The sequence below is a fragment of the Paramormyrops kingsleyae genome, chromosome 19 (genome assembly GCF_048594095.1).
Source record: "Paramormyrops kingsleyae isolate MSU_618 chromosome 19, PKINGS_0.4, whole genome shotgun sequence".
NCBI classification, from domain to species: Eukaryota; Metazoa; Chordata; class Actinopteri; order Osteoglossiformes; family Mormyridae; genus Paramormyrops; species Paramormyrops kingsleyae.
In genome coordinates this window covers 4,690,907-4,714,459 of record NC_132815.1, presented here as the reverse complement: position 1 = coordinate 4,714,459, position 23,553 = coordinate 4,690,907, and the positions used below count along the sequence as shown (strand labels likewise).

The following is a 23,553-nucleotide window of genomic DNA, read 5'->3' as shown; positions in this document are numbered from 1 at the left end:
TTCATAATCAATACAGCTCCCAGTTTCCATGGCAACACAGTCACCTTCAGACCTGTGGGAACATGCTGGAGAAACACAAAATACTTTTGACAAAACTCTAAGCAATCAGTTCACTTTGCATGTCTCTTCTGCTCAGTGTTTCAGTTTATATTGGCATTAACTCCTTTACACTAACATCTAATATAGACTGTACTTAAGACATAAATTAAATTAAATAATTTAAATCATCTCTCATAAAGAAAACAACTGGTTTCTACTTCCTTTGTCGATATGCTGAGTCATGCTGTATATCACACAGATAATTATGGCAGGCACTTGTTCCCATGCCTACTATATGCAAATATATTTATATTAGATGAAAGAAAAATTCCCATCTGCATATTGCGTGACCTGCTGTAATAGGTTTGCTTGTCTCAAAGGGGGTGTTCAAGTACATAAATAAAGTTCTTTCCAAAGGAAAACCACTGAGCATGTTCAAAGGATGCAAGACACATCACCTTTAAGGAACCATCTCATCATTCATCATCCATAACTGCTTATCCAGTAGAGGGTTGCAGTGTTTGCTTGGAGCCAACCCAGGAAGCCCAGGGCACAAGGCAGAGAAACACCCTGGAAAGGATGTCAGCCAATTGCAGGGTCTTATAAGACAACAGCTCTACGCTGTTTTATTTTGTTGTTGCTTTGTGACAGAGAAATGAACATTTCACTAGAGCTGGAAACATACCAGTACTGCTATCCAGCAGCTAATGGAACGTGTGTTAAAAGTAGCTACTCTGGATTTGCCAGGTTTGCCTTGTACATGATTTTTGTGTCGGGGATGACCATGACCATCACAGGGAACCTGGTGGTCATCATCTCCATCGCGCACTTCAAGCAACTGCACACACCGACCAACATGCTGGTGATGTCACTGGCCCTGGTCGACCTGCTTCTGGGGGTCGTCGTGATGCCCTTCAGCATGATCAGATCAGTGGAGGGCTGCTGGTACTTTGGAGATTCTTTCTGCTCATTGCACTCAACTTACGACTTGTTCCTCTCATGTGTTTCAGTCTTTCACCTGATTTCCATTGCGGTTGATCGATACCAGGCAGTTTGCAATCCTCTGCGGTACCATGACACAGTGACCATTCCTGTGGCTTGGCTGATGGTAGCGTTGAGCTGGGCTGCAGCTGCTTCTTACTCCTGTGGTCTCCTTTACTCTAAGGGCAGTGTGACAGGCCTAGATGAATACATCACTTCCATAAATTGCTTGGGGAGCTGCATCCTTCTGGTCAACGCACAGTGGAGCACCCCAAACACTGTGATTGGATTTTTCCTGCCATGTTCAGTAATGATTGGCCTTTATGCTAAAATATTTCTGGTAGCCAGACAACATGTCAGACAGCTTGGAGATATGAATCAGCAGCCACGTTTTAAACAGAAAAATGGGAAGAGGAAAACTCACAGCTCAGAGCGAAAGGCTGCAAAGACCCTTGGCATTGTTGTAGGCGCCTTCATACTCTGCTGGATGCCTTTCTTTGTCACCTCTATACTCGACCCCTATATTGACTTTGCAACTCCTCCTGTTCTTTATGAAGTGTTTTTCTGGCTGGGTTATTTTAATTCCACGTTAAATCCTATAATCTACGGACTGTTTTACCCGTGGTTTCAAAAGACATTGAAACTCATTATATCTTTAAAGATTTTTGCTGCACATTCCTCAAATACAAAGGTTTTTTCTGAAAGTTAATTTTTCATAGATTCAGCACATATTTCAGTCTCATATTACCATAAAAACATACATGATGTACTTAATGTCCTGTTTAAAAATAGCCGAAATAGCTGTTTGATTTTTTAAATTTTATTTTGCATTTTAACTCTTAATTTGTTTTTGGAAACATTACACAATAAAGTGAAGTGAGTCTTATCTTTCCAGCACTCCGAAAAATATTTGTTAAGAGAATTCTGTGTAATGCACCTTAGCAATAATTTTCAATTATACCTGCACTCTAAAGTGCACAGACTGTCTCTTAGCTAAGTGCCACTACAATAACCATAGATTAACATAGAAAACAAAGCAAATCCCCAGCACTAAAGACGTCACACAAGAGGCCTACAGCCATAAAAAGAGCAGACTAATGGATTATTTAATTTTGATTGGAGTAAACAGAGAATTCCAAGTCAACATTTAGTAAAATCCAAGGGTTGGAAAGTTACACCCAGGATGTGGTGGTTCCCTGTCAGTCCTTCACCTTCCTCATCTGGCCTCTGTTTTTCTCAGTTTATTTTTTCATGAGTTTCTTTATAAATGAAAACTACAGTCAGATTTCTTGTTTTACCTTCGCTAGGCCTTCAGACCTTGAGTACCACGAGCTTCTCTAATAGCTCACCCCCCATGAAGGATGTACACAGAGAAACTCCCCACACCCATTTCTGCCTCTCTGCACCTGATCCTACCTTCCCTGCTCTCAGCACATGCAAGAGGTCAGGCTGTTGCATCACCTGCGCTCTGTGTAATCTCTGTATTGACACCTTTGATTGGGGGGGGCAGCTTGCTGCTAACTGGGCCCTTTGCTTCTGACGCTTACATCACGCTTAGGTAATACAGCAGGCCCCCCAGGACTGGAGTGGGGCCGTCTCAGCACATTAATCACACACTCAGTCTTTCTTCCTCTAAACAGTCACAGTGGGAATCATAGAGCGAAAGAAAAAACATCCATAGTGTTTGCTGACTTCTAATGTTACCCAGTCAGATCCTATGAAATGTACCTTAACCATCTTCCTGGTGTTATGAAAGGTATGAAAAACATTAAAACATAGAAAATGAAGCAGTAATGAAGTACTTTATCTTGTGATTACTTTGCCAGCCAGTGCTGGACTGGGATTAAAAATCCGCCCTGGACATTGGGGTCCCCCACGATAAATTTTACCAGCCCACATACCCATTGGGCCATTGGGAAAATACCCAGTATGCCAGACGGCCTGTCCAGCTCTGCTCACAGTCATGGGCTCAGGGTTCCGAACCCAGTGAGCTGCACTCTGCACTCGGCTAACTGGCATCTCTGTATTGCCTGCAGTGCATGACTGTGTATGTGCCCTGTAATGAATTCACATCCCACCCAGACTGTACCCCAGCCTTGTGCATGCGCTGCCTGGGATAGGCTCCAGGCCCCCAGTGACCCTGACAAGATAGATGAATGATTATTTAGCTCCCCCTACTGGCTACTGAGTAATTTTCACAATATGTTATTCCTATCCACAGCATTAAGTACTATTTTTTTTTTATAAAACATGACTTTATATTATCCTACATTTTATAATAAATATTTTATAACCAAGATTTACTTTGAAATGTAATTGTCTCTCTATACGGTGCCGTGTTCTGATCAGAATGTCTTCTTACACCAATGTAGAGCCAATATGTTCTCTGCTGGTAAGAATTTCTGTCAGGTTCCTGTGTTTTGATTGTATTCTCAGTTCCCCAGAACCTTCTTGTTCATGATCAATATTATTTAGTTCCCCTGTGGTGACACGGTCACCTTCAGATCAGTAGATAGATGTTGACAAAATTCCTTGAGAAAACTCTGGAGAGTCCGTTTTGCATGTCTCTCCTGCTCTGTCTATCAGTTTATTGCCAAATATTTAAACATTAACATGTAACACAGACTTTGGATGTAAGACACAAAAATTAAACTCATCTCTCATAAATAACACTTCTGGTTACTAGTACGTTTGACACTATGCTGAGTCATGCTGTATATCACACAGATAATCATGGCAGGCACTTGTTCCCATGCCTACTATATGCAAATATATTTATATTAGATGAAAGAAAAATTCCCATCTGCATATTGCGTGACCTGCTGTAATAGGTTTGCTTGTCTCAAAGGGGGTGTTCAAGTACATAAATAAAGTTCTTTCCAAAGGAAAACCACTGAGCATGTTCAAAGGATGCAAGACACATCACCTTTAAGGAACCATCTCATCATTCATTATCCATAACTGCTTATCCAGTAGAGGGTTGCAGTGTTTGCTTGGAGCCAACCCAGGAAGCCCAGGGCACAAGGCAGAGAAACACCCTGGAAAGGATGTCAGCCAATTGCAGGGTCTTATAAGACAACAGCTCTACGCTGTTTTATTTTGGTGTTGCTTTGTGGCCAAGAAATGAACATTTCGCTAGAGCCGGAAACATACCAGTACTGCTATCCAGCAGCTAATGGAACGTGTGTTAAAAGTAGCTACTCTGGATTTGCCAGGTTTGCCTTGTACGTGTTTTTTGTGTCGGGGATGACCATGACCATCACGGGGAACCTGGTGGTCATCATCTCCATCACGCACTTCAAGCAGCTGCACACACCGACCAACATGCTGGTGATGTCACTGGCCCTGGCCGACCTGCTTCTGGGGGCCGTCGTGATGCCCTTCAGCATGATCAGATCAGTGGAGGGCTGCTGGTACTTTGGAGATACCTTCTGCTCATTGCACTCCACTGTTGACATTTTCCTCTCAAGCGTTTCAGTCTTTCACCTGATTTCCATTGCAGTTGATCGATACCAGGCAGTTTGCAATCCCCTGCGGTATCATGACACAGTGACCATTCCTGTGGCTTGGCTGATGGTAGCATTGAGCTGGGCTGCAGCTGCTTCTTACTCCTACGGTCTCCTTTATTCTAAGGCTAATGTGATGGGCCTAGATGAATACATCACTTCCATAAATTGCTTGGGGAGCTGCATCCTTCTGCTTAATGTGCTATGGAGCACCCTAAACACTCTGATTGGATTTTTCCTGCCATGTTCAATAATTGTTGGCCTTTATGCTAAAATATTTCTGGTAGCCAGACAACATGTCAGACAGCTTGGAGGTATGAATCAGCAGCCATGTTTTAAACAGGTAAATGGGAAGAGGAAAACTCACAGCTCAGAGCGAAAGGCTGCAAAGACCCTTGGCATTGTTGTAGGCGCCTTCATACTCTGCTGGATGCCTTTCTTTGTCACCTCTATAATCAACCCCTATATTGACTTTGCAACTCCTCCTGTTCTTTATGAAGTGTTTTTCTGGTTGGGTTATTTTAATTCTGCGTTAAATCCTATAATCTATGGACTGTTTTACCCGTGGTTTCAAAAGTCATTGAAACTCATTATATCTTTAAAGATTTTTGCTGCACATTCCTCAAATACAAAGGTTTTCCCTAAAAGTTGATTTGTCATAGATTCAGCACATATTTTAGTCTCATATTACCATAAAAACATACATGATGTACTTACTGTCCTGTTTAAAAATAGCAGAAATAGCTGTTTGATTTTTTTTATTTGGTTTTTACAAACTCTAAATTTGTTTTTGGAAACATTACACAATAAAGTGAAGTGAGTCTTATCTTTCCAGCACTCCGAAAAATATTTGTTAAGAGAATTCTGTGTAATACACCTTAGCAATAATTTTCAATTATACCTGCACTCTAAAGTGCACAGACTGTCTCTTAGCTAAGTGCCACTACACTAACCCTAAATTAACATAGAAATCAAAGCAAATCCCCAGCACTATAGACGTCACACAAGAGGCCTACAGCCATAAAAAGAGCAGACTAATGGATTATTTCATTTTGATTGGAGTAAACTGAGAATTACAAGTCAACATTTAGTGAAATCCAAGGGTTGGAAAGTTACACCCAGGATGTGGTGGTTCCCTGTCAGTCCTTCACCTTCATCATCTGGCCTCTGTTTTTCTCAGTTTATTTTTTCATGAGTTTCTTTATAAATGAAAACTACAGTCAGATTTCTTGTTTTATCTTCGCTAGGCCTTCAGACCTTGAGTACCACGAGCTTCTCTAATAGCTCACCCCCCATGAAGGATGTACACAGAGGAACCCCCCACACCCATTTCTGCCTCTCTGCACCTGATCCTACCTTCCCTGCTCTCAGCACATGCAAGAGGTCAGGCTGTTGCATCACCTGCGCTCTGTGTAATCTCTGTATTGACACCTTTGATTGGGGGGCAGCTTGCTGCTAACTGGGCCCTTTGCTTCTGACGCTTACATCACGCTTAGGTAATACAGCAGGCCCCCCAGGACTGGAGTGGGGCCGTCTCAGCACATTAATCACACACTCAGTCTTTCTTCCTCTAAACAGTCACAGTGGGAATCACAGAGCAAATGATAAAACATCTATAGTGTTTGCTGACTTCTAATGTTACCCAGTCAGATCCTATGAAATGTACCTTAACCATCTTCCTGGTGTTATGAAAGGTATGAAAAACATTAAAACATAGAAAATGAAGTAGTAATGAAGTACTTTAGCATATCTTTAGCTTCTATGGCTTTGTGCTGAATTCATACATCTAATCAGAAATGTTACAGACTAAACTGAACTAGACAACCTGGTTTCTTGTTAATATAATCTGGTAACATGACAGCAATAAGACTCATATACAGTATGTTTATTTCAACATATTTATTTAGAATATTGTGTTTAATCAGAAAAGAAAACAAAGAAGTAATCTTATCCTTCTCAAAAAGACAAAACTACTAAATTAATAATGCTCCATTTAATATAAATATCCCGTGTAATATAAATTGTTGTTATTATTCTATCTCATAATAAGCACCAGAATGGTTTGTATTCCAGGAGCCATTGGGGTTAACAGCCTTGTTCGAAGGCCCAATGATGGCAGGATTAATGTCCCAGCCAGGGTTCTGATGGTATGGTATGATTACAGTGGTATGATTACTCTGCCAGCCAGGGCTCTGATGGTAAAGTATGATTACAGTGGTATGATTACTTTGCCAACCAGGGCTCTGATGAAATGTCATGATTACAGTGGTATCATTACTCTCGAAGACTGGGCTCTGATGATATAGTATGATTTAGAGTTGGATATCTTGCGACCGGTCTTGGTCTCGAGACCACTTTTACGTGGTCTTGGTCTTGTCACAGTCTCAACGGTCTTTGGTCTTGGTCTTGTCTTAGTCTCGGATCCCTCGGCCTTGTCTTGGTCTCGCTGTCTTGGTCTTGCTGTCTCAGATCAACATAGTGGTCGGGAGATTTGGAGCGAAAAGTATCCATAACACACAACGTAACGTTCAATAATGCAACATTGTTATTATTTCGCCTTTCACGCCCTTCAAATGCAACCAATCAATGACATACATGCATTTCGTTGTGATTCAGACATTGGCGCGCATCCAATCAGAATACGCATTATTCGCGCAAAATAAATATAGCGCTAGTTAAACTTTAGTTAAATGTGTAATCACATGCCACTGCAGACATCAAGATGTCAGAATCTTTTAAGCACTTGTCCTTATTCTTATTAATGCACAATATGATGTGCAGTTTGTATTGGTATATAGTATTTGTAGTTTGCATTTGATTCATGTGACGTGTGCGCATGTCTTTATATTGTTTGATTACAGTATTTTATTTAAAATGGTGTTGTTTGACTAAATAAATGTGACCATTGACTTTTAAATAACATCTGCATATCATGTTGTGTTGATTTAACAGGCCTAATCCATTTCAGGGAAGTTGATATCATACAGTGTCATTTGGCTAGTACTACTACAATGGGACATGATGCAATTTTAAGTTTATAATTGTGTATCTTCAATTTGATGTTACAATTTCATCTACAAATTAAGTATAAATCAAATCAGTTACTTATTTCCTATTCTTTAGACAATTGTTGGAGGTTTTAGCTCCAGACTAGCTAGATGACTTTGGGACCAGTCAGTACCTGTCATGTCAGTCCTCAACAGCACAGAAAAGTAAAGAGAGTCTTTTTTTTCGGTCTCGGTCTTGGTCTCGTCTCGACTTTGTCTTGGTCTTGATTCGGTCTGTCTTGGTCTTAGTCTTGGTCTCGATACCCTCTGGTCTAGGTAGTGTCTTGGTTAAGGCGGTGTTGACTACAAGTCTAGTATGATTACAGCGGTATGAATATTCTCCAAGCCAGGCTTCTGAGGGGACAGTATGATTACAGTTGACTGGGCTTAAATATCAGGAAAATATCCGGTATGCCAGACGGCCTGTCCAGCTCTGCTCACAGTCGTGGACTCAGGTTCCGAACCCAGTGAGCTGCACTCTGCACTCGGCTAACTGGCATCTCTGTATTGCCAGCAGTGCATGGCTGTGTATGTGCCCTGTAATGAATTCACATCTCGCCCAGACTGTACCCCAGCCTTGTGCATGTGCTGCCTGGGATAGGCTCCAGGCCCCCAGTGACCCTGACCGGGAGTGTGGAAGATAGATGAATGATTATATAGCTCCCCCTACTGGCTACTGAGTAATACTATATTGTCTTGACCCACTATTTATGATACATTACTGCTATCACCTGCACTAAGTGCTGATGTCAAAGCCTAATTTTAATAGCACATGACTTTATGGTTGGCTACCTTTTATAATAAATATTTCATAACCAAAACTTTATTTCAAATATAATCGTTTCTCTTTACTGTGCTTTGCTGATCAGTATGACGCATAAATATCTTTTTAACACAGAGTAGTGCCAATATATTCTCTAATGGTAAGAATTTCTTTCATGTTCCTGTGTTGTGACTGTATTCTCAGGTAACCAGGACCTTTCTATTCATAATCAATACAGCTCCCAGTTTCAATGGCAACACAGTCACCTTCAAACCTGTGGAAAGATGCTGGAGAAACACAAAATACTTTTGACAAAACTCTGAGCAATCAGTCCACTTTGCATGTCTCTCCTGTTCAGTCTTTCAGTTTATATTGGCATTAACTCCTTTACACTAACACCTAATACAGACTGTACTTAAGATATGAAAATTAAAATCATCTCTTATAAAGAAAACAACTGGCTTCTACTTCCTTTGTTGATATGCTGAGTCATGCTGTAAATCACAGAGATAATCATGGCAGGCACTTGTCCCCATGCCTACTATATGCAAATATATTTATATTAGATGAAAAAAAAATTCCCATCTGCATATTGCGTGACCTGCAGTAATAGGTTTGCTTGTCTCAATGGGGATGTTCAAGTATATAAATAAAGTTCTTTCCAAAAGAAAAACACTGAGCATGTTCAAAGGATGCAAAACACATCACCTTTAAGAAAACATCTCTCCAATCATCATCCACAACTGCTTATCCAGTAGAGAGTTGCAGTGTTTGCTTGAAGCCAACCCAGGAAGCCCAGGGCACAAGGCAGAGAAACACCCTGGAAAGGATATCAGCCAATTGCAGGGTCTTATAAGACAACAGCTCTACGCTGTTTTATTTTGTTGTTGCTTTGTCACAGAGAAATGAACATTTCGCTAGAGCTGGAAACATACCAGTACTGCTATCCAGCAGCTAATGGAACGTGTGTTAAAAGTAGCTACTCTGGATTTGCCAGGTGTGCCTTGTACATGTTTTTTGTGTCGGGGATGACCATGACCATCACAGGGAACCTGGTGGTCATCATCTCCATCGCGCACTTCAAGCAGCTGCACACACCGACCAACATGCTGGTGATGTCACTGGCCCTGGCCGACCTGCTTCTGGGGGCCGTCGTGATGCCCTTCAGCATGATCAGATCAGTGGAGGGCTGCTGGTACTTTGGACATTCTTTCTGCTCGTTACACTCCACTGTTGACATGATACTTACAGGTGCTTCAATATTTCACCTGATTTCCATTGCGGTTGATCGATACCAGGCAGTTTGCAATCCTCTGCGGTACCATGACACAGTGACCATTCCTGTGGCTTGGCTGATGGTAGCGTTGAGCTGGGCTGCAGCTGCTTCTTACTCCTACGGTCTCCTTTATTCTAAGGCTAATGTAATGGGACTAGAAGACATCACTTCCATAAATTGCTTGGGGAGCTGCATCATTCTGTTCAATGCACTGTGGGGCACCCTACATACTCTGATTGGATTTTTCCTGCCATGTTCGGTAATGATTGGCCTTTATGTTAGAATATTTCTAGTAGCCAGACAACATGTCAGACAGCTTGGAGATATGAATCAGCAGCCATGTTTTAAACAGGTAAATGGGAAGAGGACAACTCACAGCTCAGAGCGAAAGGCTGCAAAGACCCTTGGCATTGTTGTAGGTGCCTTCATACTCTGCTGGATGCCTTTCTTTATCACCTCTATAATCGACCCCTATATTGACTTTGCAACTCCTCCTGTTCTTTATGAAGTGTTTTTCTGTTTGGCTTATTTTAATTCTGCGTTAAATCCTATAATCTATGGACTGTTTTACCCGTGGTTTCAAAAGTCATTAAAACTCATCGTATCTTTAAAGATTTTTAATGCACATTCCTCAAATACAAAGGTTTTTTCTGAAAGTTAATTTTTCATAGATTCAGCACATATTTCAGTTTCATATTACCAAAAAAACATACAAAATAGCAGAAAAAAGCTGTTTGATTTTTTAAATTTGGTTTTTACACTTTAACTTTTAATTTGTTTTTGGAAACATTACACAATAAAGTGAAGTGAGTCTTACCTTTCCAGCACTCCCAAAAATATTTTTTAATAGAATTCTGTGTAATGCACCTTAGCAATAATTTTCAATTATACCTGCACTCTAAAGTGCACAGACTGTCTCTTAGCTAAGTGCCACTACAATAACCATAGATTAACATAGAAAACAAAGCAAATCCCCAGCACTAAAGATGTCACACAAGAGGCCTACAGCCATAAAAAGAGCAGACTAATGGATTATTTAATTTTGATTGGAGTAAATGGTGGCGCGGGAGGTAGTGCTATCGTTCGGCAACCAGAGGGTTTCAGGTTCAAGCCCAGGTTCCTCCTGACCCCATCAAAGTGTCCTTGAGCAAGACACTGAACCCCAAATTGCTCCCGGTGTGCAGGTTGGCACCTTGCATGGCAGCCTCTGCCACCGGCGTGTGGATGGGTGAATGTGAGGCACAAATTGTGAAGTGCTTTGAGTACTCGTAGGAGTAGAAAAGCGCTATATAAATGCAGTCCATTTACCATTTAAACTGAGAATTCCAAGTCAACATTTAGTAAAATCCAAGGGTTAGAAAGTTACACCCAGGATGTGGTGGATCCCTGTCAGTCCTTCACCTTCATCATCTGGCCTCTGTTTTTCTCAGTATATTTTTTCATGAGTTTCTTTATAAATGAAAACTCCAGTCAGATTTCTTGTTTTACCTTCGCTAGGCCTTCAGACCTTGAGTACCACGAGCTTCTCTAATAGCTCACCCCCCATGAAGGATGTACACAGAGAAACTCCCCACACCCATTTCTGCCTCTCTGCACCTGATCCTACCTTCCCTGCTCTCAGCACATGCAAGAGGTCAGGCTGTTGCATCACCTGCGCTCTGTGTAATCTCTGTATTGACACCTTTGATTGGGGGGCAGCTTGCTGCTAACTGGGCCCTTTGCTTCTCACGCTTACATCACGCTTAGGTAATACAGCAGGCCCCCCAGGACTGGAGTGGGGCCGTCTCAGCACATTAATCACACACTCAGTCTTTCTTCCTCTAAACAGTCACAGTGGGAATCATAGAGCGAAAGATAAAACATCCATAGTGTTTGCTGACTTCTAATGTTACCCAGTCAGATCCTATGAAATGTACCTTAACCATCTTCCTGGTGTTATGAAAGGTATGCAAAACATTAAAACATAGAAAATGAAGTAGTAATGAAGTACTTTATCTTGTGATTACTTTGCCAGCCAGTGCTGGACTGGGATTAAAAATCCGCCCTGGACATTGGGGTCCCCCACGATAAATTTTACCAGCCCACATACCCATTGGGCCATTGGGAAAATACCCAGTATGCCAGACGGCCTGTCCAGCTCTGCTCACAGTCCTGGACTCAGGTTCCGAACCCAGTGAGCTGCACTCTGCACTCGGCTAACTGGCATCTCTGTATTGCCTGCAGTGCATGACAGTGTATGTGCCCTGTAATGAATTCACATCCCACCCAGACTGTACCCCAGCCTTGTGCATGCGCTGCCTGGGTTAGGCTCCAGGCCCCCAGTGACCCTGACCAGGAGTGTGGAAGAATGATGAATGATTATTTAGCTCCCCCTACTGGCTACTGAGTATTTTTCACAATTTGTTATTCCTATACACAGCATTAAGTACTATTTTTTTTTTATAAAACATGACTTTATATTATACTACCTTTTATAATAAATATTTTATAACCAACATTTACTTTAAAATGTAATTGATTTTCTTTACTGTTCTGCGTTCTGATTAGTATGTCTCGTTAAAACAAAGTAGTGATGATATGTTCTTCATTGGTAAGAATTTCTGCCAGATTCCATGGCAACACAGTCACCGTCAGACCTGTGGAAAGATGCTGGAGAAGCACAAAATACTTTTGACAAAACTCTGAGCAATCAGTCAACTTTGCATGTCTCTCTGTTCAGTCTTTCAGTTTATATTGACATTAAGTCCTAAACACTAACACCTAATATAGATTGTACTTAAGACATAAAAATTAAAATCATCTCTCATAAAGAAAACAACTGGCTTTTACTTCCTTTGTCGATATGCTGAGTCATGTTGTAAATCACAGAGATAATCATGGCAGGCACTTGTCCCCATGCCTACTATATGCAAATATATTTATATTAGATGAAAGAAAAATTCCCATCTGCATATTGCATGACCTGCTGTAATAGGTTTGCTTGTCTCAAAGGGGAAGTTCAAGTATATAAATGAAGTTCTTTCCAAAAGAAAAACACTGAGCATGTTCAAGAGATGGAAAACTCATCACCTTTAAGAAAACGTCTCATCATTCATCATCCATAACTGCTTATCCAGTAGAGGGTTGCAGTGTTTGCTTGGAGCCAACCCAGGAAGCCCAGGGCACAAGGCAGAGAAACACCCTGGAAAGGATGTCAGCCAATTGCAGGGTCTTATAAGACAACAGCTATATGCTGTTTTATTTTGGTGTTGCTTTGTGACAGAGAAATGAACATTTCGCTAGAGTTGGAAACATACCAGTACTGCTATCCAGCAGCTAATGGAACGTGTGTTAAAAGTAGCTACTCTGGATTTGGCAGGTTTGCCTTGTACATGTTTTTTGTGTCGGGGATGACCATGACCATCACAGGGAACCTGGTGGTCATCATCTCCATCGCGCACTTCAAGCAGCTGCACACACCGACCAACATGCTGGTGATGTCACTGGCCCTGGCTGACCTGCTTCTGGGGGTCGTCGTGATGCCCTTCAGCATGATCAGATCAGTGGAGGGCTGCTGGTACTTTGGAGATTCTTTCTGCTCGTTACACTCAACTTTTGACATTTTCCTCTCAAATGTTTCAATATTTCACCTGATTTCCATTGCGGTTGATCGATACCAGGCAGTTTGCAATCCTCTGCGGTACCATGACACAGTGACCATTGCTGTGGCTTGGCTGATGGTAGCGTTGAGCTGGGCTGCAGCTGCTTCTTACTCCTGTGGTCTCCTTTACTCTAAGGGCAGTGTGACAAGCCTAGATGGATACATCACTTCCATAAATTGCTTGGGGAGCTGCATCCATCTGTTTAATGTGCTATGGAGTACCCTAAACACTCTGATTGTATTTTTCCTGCCATGTTCAATAATTGTTGGCCTTTATGCTAAAATATTTCTGGTAGCCCGACAACATATCAGACAGCTTGGAGGTACCAGTCAGCAGCCACGTTTTAAACAAAAAAATGGGAAGAGGAAAACTCACAGCTCAGAGCGAAAGGCTGCAAAGACCCTTGGCATTGTTGTAGGTGCCTTCATACTCTGCTGGATGCCTTTCTTTGTCACCTCTATAATCGACCCCTATATTGACTTTGTAACTCCTCCTGTTCTTTATGAAGTGTTTTTCTGGCTGGGTTATTTTAATTCCACGTTAAATCCTATAATCTACGGACTGTTTTACCCGTGGTTTCAAAAGTCATTGAAACTCATTATATCTTTAAAGATTTTTGCTGCACATTCCTCAAATACAAAGGTTTTTTCTGAAAGTTGATTTTTCAGATTCACCACATATTTCAGTCTCATATTACCATAAAAACATACATGTTGTACTTACTGTTCTGTTTAAAAATGGCAGAAATAGCTGTTTGATTTTTTTAACTTGATTTTGCATTTGAACTCTTAATTTGTTTTTGGAAACATTACACAATAAAGTGAAGAAAGTTTTATCTTTCCAGCGCTCTGAAAAATATTTGTTAAGAGAATTCTGTGTAATTGTCACGCCCACATAGGCGGGGCCGAGTGCCGGTGACCAATCAACAGCCAATAGCGCTACTAGCACTACTATTTGAACCGACTTCTCCTAGAAGACGGTGCGATGTATTTTTGCCATTTCCGCATGCGCCTTGCTAAGCAGTTTCTCTGTTTCCTGTCTCCCCGGTTTGTCCTGCCTGCCCGTCTTGCTCCGCTTCCTCGCCGGTCCCTTTCATCCCTTCCCATCGGAAGCTCGTCTCGTCAGTCTTTGTAGGATTGATCTCTCCAGTACTCGACCCACGCCTGTGACTCGACCTCAATTTCGGATTCCCCTCCTGGTTTTGGTTGCACCCGAGTTTCTCAATAAACCTGCCTGCCTCCGCATTCCGGGGTCCACCTCCTCCATCCTCACTGGGCGTTACAGTAATGCACCTTAGCAATAACTTTCAATTATACCTGCACTCTAAAGTGCACAGACTGTCTCTTAGCTAAGTGCCACTACACTAACCATAGATTAACATAGAAAACAAAGCAAATCCCCAGCACTAAAGACGTCACACAAGAGGCCTACAGCCATAAAAAGAGCAGACTAATGGATTGTTTAATTTTGATTGGAGTAAACAGAGAATTCCAAGTCAACATTTAGTAAAATCCAAGGGTTGGAAAGTTACACCCAGGATGTGGTGGCTCCCTGTCAGTCCTTCACCTACATCATCTGGCCTGTTTTTCTCAGTTTATTTTTTCATAAGTTTCTTTATAAACGAAAACTACAGTCAGATTTCTTGTTTTACCTTCGCTAGGCCTTCAGACCTTGAGTACCACGAGCTTCTCTAATAGCTCACCCCCCATGAAGGATGTACACAGAGAATCTCCCCACACCCATTTCTGCCTCTCTGCACCTGATCCTACCTTCCCTGCTCTCAGCACATGCAAGAGGTTAGGCTGTTGCATCACCTGCACTCTGTGTAATCTCTGTATTGACACCTTTGATTGGGGGGCATCTTGCTGCTAACTGGGCCCTTTGCTTCTCACACTTACATCACGCTTAGGTAATACAGCAGGCCCCCCAGGACTGGAGTGGGGCCGTCTCAGCACATTAATCACACACTCAGTCTTTCTTCCTCTAAACAGTCACAGTGGGAATCATAGAGCGAAAGAAAAAACATCCATAGTGTTTGCTGACTTCTAATGTTACCCAGTCAGATCCTATGAAATGTACCTTAACCATATTCTTGGTGTTATAAAAGGTATGAAATACATTAAAACATAGAAAATAAAGTAGTAATGAAGTACTTTAGCATATCTTTAGCTTCTGTGGCTTTATGCTGAATTCACACAACAAATCAGAAATGTTACAGACTAAACTGAACCAGACAACCTGGTTTCTCGTTAATATAATCTGGTAACATGACAGCAATAAGACTCATATATGTTTATTTCACATATTTATTTAGAATATTGTGTTTAATCAGAATAGAAAACAAAGAAGTAATCTTATCCTTCTCAAAAAGACAAAACTACTAAATGAATAATGTTCCATTTAATATCAATATCCAGAGTGATAGAAAATGATCTGTAAGTTGTTCTCTATCTTATAATGAGCAACCAGAATGGTTTGTATTCCAAGAGCTGTTGGGGTTAACAATGGCAGGATTACTCTCCCAGCCAGGGCTCTGATGATATGGTATGATTACAGTGATACGATTTCTTTGCCAGTCAGGGCTCTGACGGTACGGTATGATTACCGGCTTAAAAATCAGGAAAACACCTGGTATACCAACGGCCTGTCCAGCTCTGCTCCCAGTCGTGGACTCAGGTTCCGAACCCAGTGAGCTGCACTCTGCACTCGGCTAACTGGCATCTCTGTATTGCCTGCAGTGCATGACTGTGTATGTGCCCTGTAATGAATTCACATCCCGCCCAGACTGTACCCCAGCCTTGTGCATGCGCTGCCTGGGATAGGCTCCAGGCCCCCAGTGACCCTGACCAGGAGTGTGGAAGATAGATGAATGATTATTTAGCACCCCCTACTGGCTACTGAGTAATTTTCACAATATGTTATTCCTATCCACAGCATTAAGTACTATTTTTTTATATAAAACATGACTTTATAGAATACTACCTTTTATAAATAATATCTTATAACCAACATTTTATTTGAAATGTAATTGTTTCTCTATACGGTGCCGTGTTCTGATCAGAATGTCTTCTTACACCATATGTTCTCCGCTGGTAAGAATTTCTGTCAGGTTCCTGTGTTTTGACTGTATTCTCAGTTCCCCAGAACCTTCTTGTTCATGATCAATATTATTTAGTTCCCCTGTGGTGACACGGTCACCTTCAGATGAGTACATAGATGTTGACAAAATTCCTTGAGATAACTCTGCACAGTCCGTTTTTGCATGTCTCTCCCGCTCTGTCTATCAGTTTATTGCCAGATATTTAGACATTAACATGTAACACAGACTTTGGATGTAAGACACACAAATTAAACTCATCTCTCATAAATAACACTTCTGGTTACTAGTACTTTTGACAGTATGCTGAGTCATGCTGTATATCACACAGATAATCATGGCAGGCACTAGTTCCCATGCCTACTGTATGCAAATATATTTATATTAGATGAAAGAAAAATTCCCATCTGCATATTACGTGACCTGCTGTAATAGGTTTGCTTGTCTCAAAGGGGATGTTCAAGTATATAAATAAAGTTCTTTCCAAAGGAAAACCACTGAGCATGTTCAATGGATGCAAAACACATCACCTTTAAGAAAACATCTCTCCAATAATCATCCATAACTGCTTATCCAGTAGAGGGTTGCAGTGTTTGCTTGGAGCAAACCCAGGAAGCCCAGGGCACAAGGCAGAGAAACACCCTGGAAAGGATGTCAGCCAACTGCAGTGCCTTATAAGACAACAGCTCTACGCTGTTTTATTTTGTTGTTGCTTTGTGACAGAGAAATGAACATTTCGCTAGAGCTGGAAACATACCAGTACTGCTATCCAGCAGCTAATGGAACGTGTGTTAAAAGTAGCTACTCTGGACTTGCCAGGTTTGCCTTGTACGTGTTTTTTGCGTTGGGGATGACCGTGACCATCACGGGGAACCTGGTGGTCATCATCTCCATCGCGCACTTCAAGCAGCTGCACACACCGACCAACATGCTGGTGATGTCACTGGCCCTGGCCGACCTGCTTCTGGGGGCCGTCGTGATGCCCTTCAGCATGATCAGATCAGTGGAAGGCTGCTGGTACTTTGGAGATTCTTTCTGCTCATTGCACTCAACTTTCGACATGTTCCTTTCAAATGTTTCAATATTTCACCTGATTTCCATTGCGGTTGATCGATACCAGGCAGTTTGCAATCCTCTGCGGTACCATGACACAGTGACCATTGCTGTGGCTTGGCTGATGGTAGCGTTGAGCTGGGCTGCAGCTGCTTCTTACTGCTACAGTCTCCTTTACTCTAAGGGCAGTGTGACAGGTCTAGATGGATACATCACTTCCATAAATTGCTTGGGGAGCTGCACCCTTCTGTTTAATGTGCTATGGAGCACCCTAAACACTCTGATTGGATTTTTCCTGCCATGTTCGGTCATGATGGGCTTGTACATTAAAATATTTCTGGTAGCCAGACAACATGTCAGACAGCTTGGAGATATGAATCAGCAGCCATGTTTTAAAGAGGTAAATGGGAAGAGGAAAACTCACAACTCAGAGCGAAAGGCTGCAAAGACCCTTGGCATTGTTGTAGGCGCCTTCATACTCTGCTGGATGCCTTTGTTTCTCAGCTCCCTACTTGACCCCTATATTGACTTTGCAACTCCTCCTGTTCTTTATGAAGGTTTTATCTGGCTGGGTTATTTTAATTCCACTTTAAATCCTATAATCTATGGACTGTTTTACCCGTGGTTTCAAAAGTCATTAAAACTCATTATATCTTTAAAGATTTTTGCTTCACATTCCTCAAATACAAGTGTTTTTCCTGAAAGTTGATTTATTCATAAATCAACCAGATATTTCTGTATCATATTTACCATATATACATAGAGTGTACTTAAATTAAAATAGCAGAAGTAGCTGTTAAATTTGTAAAATTAGATTTTTGTATTTTTATTCTTCCTTTGTTTTCAGTAACATTACATAATGAAGTGAAAACAGTCTTATCTTTCAAGCACTCTGAACACTATTTGTTTATACAATTATGTGTTATACACCTTAGCAATAATTTCAAGTTATACTTGCACTCTAAAGCAAGGTTTCTCAACCCAGTCCTCGGGGACCACCAGACGGTCCACGTTTTTGCTCTCTCCCAATTGGCAGGGAATTGGGAGAGAGCAAAAACATGGACCGTCTGGTGGTCCCCGAGGACCGGGTTGAGAAACCCTGCTCTAAAGTGTACTGGCTGATTTACAACACTGCACTATCCTAACGCTAACGCTAACTTAACATTGGAAACAATTCAAATCCCCAGACGTGAGACAAGAGGCATAAACATAAAAAAAGAGCAGGCTGATGATTTTTAAAGGTTTGAAATGTTACATTTGAATATAAATGTAACAATTTCAAGTTTAAGAAACTTTAAACATTTCTATTCTGCTATTTTATACAAAAATTTTGTTGCATTCTGTACTTAGATTAAAAAAAGACCCCCTGTAAATTGTGCTTGTTTTATGTCTCAAATAAAATTGCACCAACTCAGCAATGGACACTGTAAAATAATACAATTAATAACATTGTTAAGCATCTCATGCCTGACAGTCTCTGCAGGCTGGCAGGACATTTTAACTTGATAAGAAATTCTGAAACCATAACTGTCACCATGTACCTGTTTCTTGGTGTTGGTTGTCATTTCTGATGCCATTTATGATAATATATATTCATTAATTCTTTATATATGTCTTTTTCATGTACGTTTATTAATGTTTCAGAAGTGGCACCTCTGTTCATTATTCATACAGAAACATTCTCATTCCTGAGTTAAAGTGGCAGCGCTACAGTAATGGTTAGAACAGAAAGTCTGCAGGACGAGTCACACGACACAGTAACAGCTTAAGGAGCAAAGTGTGACCAAACTTCACCAAGGTGTTTGTGGGAAGCCAGTCAGAATAAGCATGCCGGCTCTGATTGGCTCTCTGTGTTTTTGAAGAGGAATTCCTCTCCAATCATTAGAAAGCAAGGCCACAGGTCTGACAGGTGACATTTTCAAAGTCACATAACCATTGCATGTCTTATAATGACTTGATGCTTATTAACTCTAACTGAAATCAAATTATGTATGTTAGGAATTTGCCCAATTTAACTTTGCGTAACACATTTAGATTCAGATTCAGAATACTTTATTGATCCCTGAGGAAATAATGTGGGTACAGTTGCTCCCGGACAGTAAGAAGATGAGTAACAAGTTAAATACAATAACAATAATTCAAATTCACAATACTAAAATTACAAATGGACAAATATTACAATAACCAAAATTACAAATGGGCCAAAATTACAAATGGAACTCAATATACAAAAATATTATATAGAATAATATATTATATAAACAGTACACAAATAATATTCTAATACGTTAAATAAATTAACTATACATGGGGTTGAGTTGCGGATGTGGAGGTGTTGTACAGACAGACAGCCACAGGCTTCCTGTGTCGTTCAGTGGAGCATTTGGGCCTTAGCCTCTCACTGAACGAGCTCCTGTGACTGGCCAGCACGTCAAGGGGTGGGTGGGAGAAATTGTCCAGCATTGTGCTGAGCTTGGACAACATCCGCCTCTCCTATACCACCTTAAGAGAGTCCAGCATTGTGCTGAGCTTGGACAACATCCGCCTCTCCTATACCACCTTAAGAGAATCCAGCATTGTGCTTAGCTTGGACAACATCCGCCTCTCCTATACCACCTTAAGAGAGTCCAGCATTGTGCTGAGCTTGGACAACATCCTCCTCTCCTATACCACCTTAAGAGAATCCAGCATTGTGCTTAGCTTGGACAACATCCGCCTCTCCTATACCACCTTAAGAGAATCCAGCATTGTGCTTAGCTTGGACAACATCCGCCTCTCCTATACCACCTTAAGAGAATCCAGCATTGTGCTTAGCTTGGACAACATCCGCCTCTCCTATACCACCTTAAGAGAGTCCAGCATTGTGCTGAGCTTGGACAACATCCTCCTCTCCTATACCACCTTCAGAGAGTCCAGCATTGTGCTGAGCTTGGACAACATCCGCCTCTCCTATACCACCTTAAGAGAGTCCAGCATTGTGCTTAGCTTGGACAACATCCGCCTCTCCTATACCACCTTAAGAGAATCCAGCATTGTGCTTAGCTTGGACAACATCCGCCTCTCCTATACCACCTTAAGAGAATCCAGCATTGTGCTTAGCTTGGACAACATCCGCCTCTCCTATACCACCTTAAGAGAGTCTGGCTCCATCCCCACAACGTTACTGGCCTTGCGAATCAGTTTATTGAGTCTGTTGGCATCCGCTACCCTCAGCCTGCTGCCCCAGCATGCAACAGCATACAGTATGGCACTGCAGCGTAGAGTATGGCACTGCAATGTACAGTATGGCACTGCAGCGTAGAGTATGGCACTGCAGCGTAGAGTATGGCATTGCAATGTACAGTATGTCACTGCAGCGTAGAGTATGGCACTGGCCACAACAGACTAATAGAAAAAACTGAGCATAGTCCGACAGATGTTAAAGGACCTCAGCCTCCTCAGAAAATAGAGGCGGCTCTGGCCCGTCTTGTACAGTGACGTAGTGTTTTTAACCCAGTCCAGTTTATTGTCGATGTGTACTCTGAGGTATTCATAGTCCTCCACTATGTCCACATCAAACCCCAGGATTGAAACAGGGGTCACTGGTTTTCTGGTCCTCACTGATTCCACTTGAGAATAAGCAGTGCTTTTGTTTAATTTTAACTTCATATTGTTGTAGTGTTTTGATTATTACAACATTCAGTACACCTGAGATGTTTCACAGATTGAAGTGCTATATTAATTCACAGGTATCACTTTCCCAGGGGGCCTTGGGAAAGAGGAAAAACGCAGCTCTACCCCCAACAGGCTACGCCAGACCTTGCCAGACCAGCTCCCTGCTCTTTATCTCCTCACAGGCCTTCCTGAAATCTCTCTCTCCCAGTGATGCGGAATTTTTAAATTCTTCATAACATTCTACCAGATAAAGGTCTTTATTCAACAGTCTGCAGTGCAACACAAAGCAGACGTGTGTGTGTGGGCGGGGCTTTGATGAGACAGACAAAGGAGAAGAGCCCTTTAGCTCTTTCTTGCGCCCTCCTGATTCCAGAGACCAATCAGCATATACTGCACATTCTTTGGTAGCCAATCAGCATAAACATGCATCATAAGCAACCTGCGATTCCAAGTCGACATGTGGTAAAATCCAAGGGTTGGATAGCTACACCCAGGATGTGGTGGTTCCCTGTCAGTCCTTGACCTTCATCATCTGGCCTCTGTTTTTCTCAGTTTATTTTTTCATGAGTTTCTTTATAAATGAAAACTACAGTCAGATTTCTTGTTTTATCTTCGCTAGGCCTTCAGACCTTGAGTACCACGAGCTTCTCTAATAGCTCACCCCCCATGAAGGATGTACACAGAGAAACTCCCCACACCCATTTCTGCCTCTCTGCACCTGATCCTACCTTCCCTGCTCTCAGCACATGCAAGAGGTCAGGCTGTTGCATCACCTGCGCTCTGTGTAATCTCTGTATTGACACCTTTGATTGGGGGGGGGGGGGCAGCTTGCTGCTAACTGGGCCCTTTGCTTCTGACGCTTACATCACGCTTAGGTAATACAGCAGGCCCCCCAAGACTGGAGTGGGGCCGTCTCAGCACATTAATCACACACTCAGTCTTTCTTCCTCTAAACAGTCACAGTGGGAATCACAGAGCGAAAGATAAAACATCCATAGTGTTTGCTGACTTCTAATGTTACCCAGTCAGATCCTATGAAATGTACCTTAACCATCTTCCTGGTGTTATGAAAGGTATGAAAAACATTAAAACATAGAAAATGAAGTAGTAATGAAGTACTTTAACATATCTTTAGCTTCTATAGCTTTATTCTGAATTCACACATCAAATCAGAAATGTTACAGGCTACACTGAACCTGAAAATAAGACCCATACGTTTTTATTTAACATTTTTATTAAGAAAAGACACAAAAGAATTAATTTCTCCAACTCAAAAAGACAAAACTACTAAATTAATAATGCTCCATTTAATATAAATATCCTGAGTAATATAAATTGTTGTAACTAATCTATCTCATAATAATCACCAGAATGGTTTGTATTCCAGGAGCCGTTGGGGTTAACAGCCTTGTTCAAAGGCCCAGTGATGGCAGGATTACTCTCCCAGCCAGGGCTATGATGGAATGGTATGATTACAGTGGTATGATTACTCTCCCAGCCTGGGCTCTGATGGTATGGTATGATTACAGTGGTATGATTACTCTCCCAGCCAGGGCTCTGATGGTATGGTATGATTACAGTGGTATGATTACTCTCCCAGCCAGGGCTATGATGGTATGGTATGATTACAGTGGTATGATTACTCTCCCAGCCAGGGCTATGATGGTATGGTATGATTACAGTGGTATGATTACTCTCCCAGCCAGGGCTCTGATGGTATGGTATGATTACAGTGGTATGATTACTCTCCCAGCCAGGGCTATGATGGTATGGTATGATTACAGTGGTATGATTACTCTCCCAGCCAGGGCTATGATGGTATGGTATGATTACAGTGGTATGATTACTCTCCCAGCCAGGGCTCTGATGGTATGGTATGATTACAGTGGTATGATTACTCTCCCAGCCAGGGCTATGATGGTATGGTATGATTACAGTGGTATGATTACTCTCCCAGCCAGGGCTATGATGGTATAGTATGATTACAGTGGTATGATTACTCTCCCAGCCAGGGCTATGATGGTATGGTATGATTACAGTGGTATGATTACTCTCCCAGCCAGGGCTATGATGGTATGGTATGATTACAGTGGTATGATTACTCTCCCAGCCAGGGCTCTGATGGTATGGTATGATTACAGTGGTATGATTACTCTCCCAGCCATGGCTCTGATGGTATGGTATGATTACAGTGGTATGATTACTCTCCCAGCCAGGGCTCTGATGGTATAGTATGATTACAGTGGTATGATTACTCTCCCAGCCAGGGCTATGATGGTATGGTATGATTACAGTGGTATGATTACTCTCCCAGCCAGGGCTATGATGGTAAAGTATGATTACAGTGGTATGATTACTCTCCCAGCCAGGGCTATGATGGTATGGTATGATTACAGTGGCATGATTACTCTGCCAGCCAGGGCTCTGATGGTATGGTATGATTACAGTGGTATGATTACTCTCCCAGCCAGGGCTCTGATGGTATGGTATGATTAC

At 41.8% G+C, this 23,553-nt stretch overlaps 5 protein-coding genes across 5 annotated transcripts; all 5 read left to right on the top strand.

Annotated features, from left to right (window-relative positions):
* The first annotated feature begins 694 nt into the window (after window positions 1-694).
* LOC140581106 (trace amine-associated receptor 13c-like) lies at window positions 695-1,934 on the top strand. The gene has a single exon (XM_072702883.1). It carries the CDS (start codon window positions 695-697, stop codon window positions 1,727-1,729), a length of 1,035 nt encoding a protein of 344 aa, XP_072558984.1. The 3' UTR covers window positions 1,730-1,934.
* A 2,209-nt stretch (window positions 1,935-4,143) lies between these two features.
* Window positions 4,144-5,178, top strand: LOC140581104 (trace amine-associated receptor 13c-like). The gene has a single exon (XM_072702876.1). The coding sequence runs from the start codon at window positions 4,144-4,146 to the stop codon at window positions 5,176-5,178; it is 1,035 nt and encodes a 344-aa protein (XP_072558977.1).
* A 4,063-nt stretch (window positions 5,179-9,241) lies between these two features.
* On the top strand, window positions 9,242-10,273 carry LOC140581090 (trace amine-associated receptor 13c-like). Its single transcript, XM_072702848.1, has one exon. The coding sequence runs from the start codon at window positions 9,242-9,244 to the stop codon at window positions 10,271-10,273; it is 1,032 nt and encodes a 343-aa protein (XP_072558949.1).
* A 2,605-nt stretch (window positions 10,274-12,878) lies between these two features.
* On the top strand, window positions 12,879-13,913 carry LOC140581085 (trace amine-associated receptor 13c-like). The gene has a single exon (XM_072702845.1). It carries the CDS (start codon window positions 12,879-12,881, stop codon window positions 13,911-13,913), a length of 1,035 nt encoding a protein of 344 aa, XP_072558946.1.
* Window positions 13,914-17,077: 3,164 nt separating this feature from the next.
* LOC140581074 (trace amine-associated receptor 13c-like) lies at window positions 17,078-18,112 on the top strand. Its single transcript, XM_072702835.1, has one exon. It carries the CDS (start codon window positions 17,078-17,080, stop codon window positions 18,110-18,112), a length of 1,035 nt encoding a protein of 344 aa, XP_072558936.1.
* Window positions 18,113-23,553: the final 5,441 nt, after the last annotated feature.